The sequence below is a fragment of the Cervus elaphus genome, chromosome 20 (genome assembly GCF_910594005.1).
Source record: "Cervus elaphus chromosome 20, mCerEla1.1, whole genome shotgun sequence".
Lineage (NCBI taxonomy): Eukaryota > Metazoa > Chordata > Mammalia > Artiodactyla > Cervidae > Cervus > Cervus elaphus.
In genome coordinates, this window is record NC_057834.1 from 29,101,200 (window position 1) to 29,109,309 (window position 8,110).

At 36.9% G+C, this 8,110-nt stretch overlaps 1 protein-coding gene across 1 annotated transcript; it reads right to left on the reverse strand.

Moving 5' to 3' along the window:
• Window positions 1–1,195: 1,195 nt before the first annotated feature.
• Window positions 1,196–3,267, reverse strand: LOC122677858 (SIN3-HDAC complex-associated factor). The gene has a single exon (XM_043878153.1). It carries the CDS (start codon window positions 3,129–3,131, stop codon window positions 2,466–2,468), a length of 666 nt encoding a protein of 221 aa, XP_043734088.1. The 5' UTR covers window positions 3,132–3,267; the 3' UTR covers window positions 1,196–2,465.
• Window positions 3,268–8,110: the final 4,843 nt, after the last annotated feature.

The following is an 8,110-nucleotide window of genomic DNA, read 5'->3' on the forward strand; positions in this document are numbered from 1 at the left end:
ACACAGCCAGATTTACCAAGATTTCCTCTTAAGGTGAGCACTATTTTCATCTTGCAAGAGAAAAATTTTAACCCTCTTTCAGATACGTTTTACTTCCTTACTGTGTAGATGCATGTTTTTCATCAGTTTTAGAAAACTCACACCCATTATCTCTTTAAATATTGTCTCTTTCTCATTTTTATTGTGGTCTTATATAAAACTCCAGAAAATGGTCTGCTAGATTTTCTTGTTCTATTTTCATATATTTATTTGCTTTATTTTGCTATTTTACCCTTCTACTTTGTCTAATATGCTATTTAATTCTATTTAATAAGATATCTTAAATTTTAGATATTAAGATTCTTTTAATATCTCAAAGCTTCATTTATTTATTTATTTAATTTCTGATAGCTTTTTTGTCTTAAGTTCATAAAAAATTCTTTTATATCTTATACCCGACAACTTCACCATCTTCACTCTTTGATGTTAGTGTGTGTGTGTTGTTGTTGTTTTATCTGCTGTCACTCATAGTAACATAGGTATGATTTCTTTTTTTTTTTTTTTTTTTTTTTTTTTATTTTCTAATAAGACTAAATTTATTCAATACCCTAGTAAAAGTTTTGATTATAAGTATCCAACAGTATAAAAAGTACAAAACAGATTTGTAGATTTCTAATATATTAATACAAAGTGCATGACTACATACAGTACATCCTACAGGCAAAGAGAGGTGGAAGGGGGAAAGAAGACTGTGGTTGAGGTCTAGTAATAAATAAATAAATACAGAAGTAGAGATGATCCATATTATAGTATATTCTACCACCAATACTGCAGCCAAAATGTACAAAAAAAATTTCAAAATAACTCAGGAGGAAGATGATAATGGCTGGGGTTCTTGTAATACACCTCAAAGTCTGTGGGAGCACTGACCCAACTCACTGTGTAGTCTGTGCATATGGTGGCTTGTAGTTTTTTCCAAAGGAAGAAATATAAAATTTTAAGTTTTGATTAAAAACTATAAAACTATAGGGTGCCCATAAAAAGTGGCTCACTCTCTTGCTACGTATACTATCCAATCTTTAAAATCCAGTTTTAAAAATAAGCACTGAGTCATGTTTTACCAGGGAGGCTAACGATCGTTCCTCATTATGAAAACGGGTGATATATTTTTCCTGTACTTTTAGAAAAGAGGCAATAGATAGTACTTTGGTTTGGGTTCAAGTAAAAGGCTTTTAATGAAGGTTTTAGAATGGAAGAGCTCCACATTTAGGATGTATCATCTAACACCTCAATGTTCAGAAAGCCTGACTAAAAGAAGCCAAACCAAAACCAACCCACTCAGCATTAACACACACCTCTTTTCTTTTAGTAGAATTTTAATATAGAATGAAAAAAAAAAAACCAAACCCAAAACCCTAACAGGTTAAAACAAGTCAAACAACCATTCTACACAGATAAAACCTTCACAAAGGTCAACTGAAGTAATCCAGAGCTAAAACTGAATTGTGCAGATTTTTCAGTGAAGTCACCAGTCACGTAACAAAAATTATTTACACACTTGCAAGCCCTCTAAGAACTGTGCCCCAAGAAGCATTAACCTTTGTTGTTTTCGTGTGCCATCCTAAAGACTTGCACATTGTTATTTTTCAGATAATCTAACATTTTTAATAGAGAATGTTCTCTACCAAGTGGTAATGCTTTGGTACTATTCATATAGGATTGCTTCTCCTAAAGACTTGACATTTCCCCAAGAGGAACTTTGATTCTGCTTTAAGTTTTGATTCTGCTTTTTAAGTTTCATATAAATTAAAATCTGTATCAAATATCAATATGGAGGGAGGTGACACAGGATGCAACATATACAGTCAGGTTACCTCTGCCTATTTAGAAATTGCTCCTTCAAGATATTCGCACCAGAGAGCTGTCTGTCCCGCTTAATATTCAGTAGTACAGGTTTGAATCACCAGAACCTTGGCAAGACCTTAATATTTCAGTTATTAACAACTACCTCTAGGGGCAAGTCCATGTTTACTGAGTTATGACAAATTTATTATAATGAAGGAAAACAAGTGTAGCCAGCCATCTTAAAAAATGCCCCAACCACTGCTTCTCAAAATAGAAAGACTAAAACTACATACGTTTATCATACAACAAATCCCATCTCTGTCCCCTGAAAATTCCCCTAATTTCATTCATTAGAAGGGGATTTTTAAAAAAGACTTAAAGAGCACTTTACAGCAGCATTCAGCTTTCCTATGAAATACTCAGCATCTTAAATATTATGTACACTTCTTTTTTATCTCTTAGTAAGCTTCACTGGCTTCAGAGTTTGTGGAACTGGAGGAAAAATAACCCATTCAAAACTATTCTACAAATCCATCTTTTGGCAGAATAGCAGGTATCCAAATTAAAAATAGGAGGGTCATTTTGTTGCTTTGTTTTCCAAAATTTAAATCATTTTTGCTCCCCTTCTACATAAAGCTTAGTCACCACTCCTGAGTGGAGATGGGCAGAGGCTCTGGCCCCTGCTCCTCCGGCTTCTCAGCAGCTGCTTTCTTATTGCTGCAGCAAGGCTTGAATAGATGTGTGTCGATGAGGACTTCCCCAAAACGGCCTTTATAGATAATGCCACAGCATATTTTCTGTCTTTTCCAGTATGTGAGATCTAAAAAGGAAAACACTGGCGTTCTGTTGGAGCCAGAAGCCATCTCTGTATCTGAGCCATCATCTGACTGGTTACTGTAACAGGGAGACTGAGCTGGAGAGGCACTTGAGGTTGTACTGTGAGCATCAGAATTGTGGCGTTTAAATTCCTTCTGCAGTTTACTGATCTGGTTACTTTTTATCCTGTTTCCAGATAGAGTTTTCACTTTCTTTGGTTTCAGTGTAGTCTTTAGACTGGGTCCTGCCCTTGCATCTACCACATGATTCCAGTTTTTTTTTGATCCTGCTGGCAATTTCTTCCATCTTTTCACAAGCAGGACACAGGCATTACAGATATCTCCTGAACGAGTCTCATGTAACCCAAAACAGCTCTGGAAATCCTTTTCATAGCGTTTACTGTCAGTGAACCGAGAACTGGAGGATTTAGCTCTGCAAATGCAGCAGCCCTCTATACTTCGGTACATCTTTGGCTTGTGAAAACCAAACATCTTTTCTTCTGGGCAATAGCCTTCCAAAAGCAGCCGTTTCACGCGCAATAACGATCCCGAGGGGCGCAGTGCACGCTAAGTCAACCCCCCCTTCAATCGCTCCCTCCTCCTCAACAGCCTTGTCTAGAAAGATTGTCTCCTGCAGTTCTCAGGTATGATTTCTTGACCAAGTTCATATAACACATGAGTGGCAGAGTCAGGATTTAAATCTAGGCATGTCGGTTCCATCATCTGAGCTGAAGCATTTGCTTGTGAAGGCAGATATATTTCCTTTTGAGTCTTTGCTTATAAGGGCTAATGTGACTATTAATTATATCATAACCTTCTGATTCTTATTTGTTTGGTATCTGTGAGAGACCTAACAGCCTAAAATGAGTACAGTTCTCTTTATACTAATAAGTCAGGAGACACCTGTGAGTCAGACCACAATAACCCATTTGAAGGGTTTTATCTCAGAGATTACTTCCTCATCTAATTGCTGCTCCAAATTTTAGTGACCTTTTAGTGTTGGTATGTAAATCTACCTTAATTTCAGTTGACCAGATCTTGGTTCCAGACCACTGAGGGTCCAGCTCCCAACTGCCAACATCCTGGATGCTCCAAGCCAAGTTCATTTGTGTCTTTTCTCATTAATTTATTTCCTTTGGGGTAAGATGTCCTTGACGACTTCTCCTATCTTTTATTACATGATTATTGACTCAGTGAGTATGTTATGCTTTGTTTTGTTATCACTAGTGATAGAATGGGATGATACTAAAATCAGAACTCTGTGCATGTCTTTAAATTATAATAACATTTTGAAGGGTAGACATACAGAAGGAAAGACTGTAATTGAAGACGCCGGTTAAATTTTGTTTGTTAAGTACACATCATGCCAGGCATTGTTTTAAGAAATTTTCATGTGTAATCTCACTTATTGCTTCATCCTCCCCTGTGAGATAGATAGGCAGGTGTCTTTAACAATTCCCACATGAATTAAAAAAACACTTACGAGGACTGGTTTCTTAACCAAGTTCATACAAAACATGAGTGGCAGAGTCAGGATTTAAATCCAGGCATGTCTGTCCCATCATCTGAATTGAAGCATTTGCTTGTGAAGGCAGATATATTTCCTTTTGAGTCTTTGCTTATAAGGACTACTATGACTATTATTAAATCATAACCCTCCAATCCTTCATTACTCAGTTGTTTAATGGGCTTAATCCTTATCTCATAGGGTTGATGTGAGAAATAAAATGTTAAATTAATACGGTCTTTGACACACAATAAGGACTAAGTAAATATTAGTTATTATTATTATTTTCTGCCCTATATCTTCTTTTCTCTACAGCAATATATGATGGAATCCAAACTGTTTTCATCATAGGAATTAGAAACAGCAAATAAATGTCTTTAGCACAAAACATTTTACAAAGCGCTAGGATCATATTCAACTACTTCTTTTTATACCTGCCCCTAAATATTGGCCTAAACCCAATCTTCCCCCAAATAAATACCACCTCCTGTGTTCTTCACTGCAGATGGTGACTGTAGCCATGAAATTAAGAGATGTCTGCCCTTTGGAAGAAAAGCTGTGACAAACCTAGACAGCATATTAAAAAGCAGAGACATTAATTTGCTGACAAAGGTCTGTCTAGCCAAAGCTATGGTCTTTCCAGTAGTCATGTATAGATATGAGAGTTAGACCATAAAGAAAGCTGAGCGCCAGAGAATTGATGCTTTTGAACTGTGGTGTTGGAGAAGACTCTTGAGAGTCCCTTGGATTGCAAGGTGATCAAACCTGTCACTCCTAAAGGAAATCAGTCCCGAATACTCATTGGAAGGACTGATGCTGAATCTGAAACACCAGTACTTTGGCCACCTGATGCAAAGAACTGACTCATTGGAAAAGACCCTGATTCTTGGAAAGATTGAAGGCAAGAGGAGAAGGGCATGACAGAGGATGAGATGGTTGAATGGCATCACCGACTCGATGGACATGAGTTTGAGCAAGCTCTGGGAGTTGGTGATGAACAGAGAAGCCTGCTGTGCTGCAGTTCATGGGGTTGCGAAGAGTCAGACACGACTGAGCAACTGAACTGAACTGATCTCCTTTGTTTTCAGTGAAAATCAATACCCACCCTCATTGCTGAGCAAGTAACCTAGAAGTCCATCCCTACTAACACTCTTCCACTTAAACCATTATTTCTTTTTCTTTCTTTCTTTATTTTTTATTGGAGGATAATTGCTTTACACAATTTTGTTGTTTTCTGTCAAACCTCAACATGAATCATCCATAGGTATACATATAACCCCTCCCCTTTGAAGCTGACTTCCATCTCCCTACCCATTCTACCCCTCTAGGTTGATACAGTATCCCTGTTTGACTTTCCTGAGCCACACAGCAAATTCCTGTTGGCTATCTATTTTACATATGGTAATGTAAGTTTCCATGTTACTCTCTCCATACATCTCAGCCTCACCTCCCCTCTCCCATGTCCTTAAGTCTATTTTCTATGTCTGTTTCTCCACTGTTTCCCTGTAAATAAATTCTTCAGTACCATTTTTCTAGATTCTGTTTATATGTGATAGAATACAATGTTTATCTTTCTCCTTCTGACTTACTTCACTCTGTATAATAGGTTCTAGGTTCATCGATCTCATTAGAACTGATGCAAATGTGTTCCTTTTTATGGCTGAATGATACTCCATTGTGTATATGTACCACAACTTCTTTATTCATTTATCTGTCAATGGACATCTAGGTTGCTTCCATGTTCTAGCTATTGTAAATAGTGATGCAATGAACAATGGGATTCATGTGTCTTTTTCAATTTTGGTTTCCTCAGGGTATATGCCTAGGAGTGGGATTGCTGGGTCATATGGTGGTTTTATTTCTAGTTTTTAAAGGAATCTCCATACCGTCTTCCATAGTGGCTGTATCAATCTACATTCCCACCAACAGTTCAGGAGTGTTCCCTTTCCTCCACACCCTCTCCAGCATTTATTGTTTGTAGACTTTTTGATGATGGCCATTCTGACCAGTTTGAGTGATATCTCATGGTTTTGATTTGCATTTCTCTAATAATGAGCAATGTTGAGCATCTTTTCATGTGTTTGTTAGCCATCTATCTGTATGTCTTCTTTGGAGTAATGTCTGTTTAGGTCTTTTCCCCACTTTTTGATTGGGTTGTTTGTTTTTCTGGTATTGAGTTGTATGAGCTACTTGTATATTTTGGAAATTAATCCTTTGTCAGTTGTTTCATTTGCTATTATTTTCTCCCATTCTGAGGGTTGTCTTTTCACCTTGTTTATAGTTTCCTTTGCTGTGCAAAAGCTTTTAAGTTTAATCAGGTCCCACTTGTTTCCTTTTGTTTTTATTTCTGTTACTCTAGGAGGTGGGTCATAGAGGATCTTGTTTTGATTTATGTCATCGAGTGTTCTGCCTGTTTTCCTCTAAGAATTTTACAGTTTCTGGTCTTACACTTAGATCTTTAATCCATTTTGAGTTTATCTTTGTGTATGGTGTTAGGAAGTGTTCTAATCTCATTCTTTTACATGTAGCTGTCTAGTTTTCCCAGCACCATTTATTGAAGAGGCTGTCTTTGCCCCACTGTATATTCTTGCCTCCTTTGTCAAAAAAAAAGGTACCCATAGCTGCATGGGTTTACTTCTTGGCTTTCTATCTTGTTCCATTGGTCTTGATAATTCTGTTTTTGTGCCAATACATACTGTCTTGATGACTGTAGCTTTGTAGTATAATCTGAAGTCAGGAAGGTTGATTCCTCCAACTCCATTCTTCTTTTTTAAGACTGCTTTGGCTATTTGGGGTCTTTTTTTGTTTCTATATGAATTGTGAAACTTTTTGTTCTAGTTCTGTGAAAACTGCCATTGGTAATTTGATAGGGATCACATTGAATCTGTAGATTGCATTTGGTAGTATAGTCATTTTCACAATATTGATTCTTCCTACCCAGGAACATGGAATATCTCTCCATCTGTTTATGTGGTTGTTTTTTTTTTTTTTTTCCTTTTTTCTTTCCTTCATTAGTGTCATAATTTTCTGTGTAGTTCTTTCATCTCTTTAGGTAAGTTTATTCCTGGATATTTAATTCCTTTTGTTGAAATGGTGCATGGGATTGATTTTGAAAAATCTCTTTCTGATTTTTTCATTGTTAGTATATAGAAATGCAAGTGATTTCTGTGTATTGATTCCTGCAACTTTGGTGAGTTCACTGATTAGCTCTAGTAATTTTCTGATACTATCTTTAGGGTTTTCTATGTACAGTATCATGTCAACTGCAAACAGTGAGAGCTTGACTTCTTCTCCGATCTGGATTCAAACCATTATTTTTCTTCAGGGTTCTATAACCACCATAAACATGCCCCCTACCATGACTTGAGGCAGTTCATTTTCTGCACTGTCCCAGAGTCATCTTTCTAAAACACACGTCTAATTCAGTAATTCTCTTACTTAGTATGTTTTACTGGAGTCCTATATTTTCAGGATAATCTCTAAATTCCTTACCATATATACAAGATCCCCCTGAACTGGTGTTGACCTACCTTTCCAGATTTATCCTCCACAATTCCTTTCTTTTTTTTTTTTAATTTTTTATTTTTTCATTTATTTTTATTAGTTGGAGGCTAATCACTTTACAATATTGAAGTGAGTTCTGTCATACATTGACATGAATCAGCCATGGAGTTACATGTATTCTCCATCCCGATCCCCCCTCCCACCTCCCTCTCCACCTGATTCCTCTGGGTCTTCCCAGTGCATCAGGCCCCGAGCACTTATCTCATGCATCCCACCTGGGCTGGTGATCTGTTTCACTATAGATAGTATACATGTTTCGATGCTGTTTTCTCGAAACATCCCACCCTCGCCTTCTCCCACAGAGTCCAAAAGTCTGTTCTGTACATCTGTGTCTCTTTTTCTGTTTTGCATATAGGGTTATCGTTACCATCTTTCTAAATTCCATATATATGTGTTAGTA

Bases quoted from the DNA above. Each gene is read 5' to 3' on its own strand.
- LOC122677858 (XM_043878153.1), bottom strand. From the start codon at position 3,131: ATGTTTGGTTTTCACAAGCCAAAGATGTACCGAAGTATAGAGGGCTGC.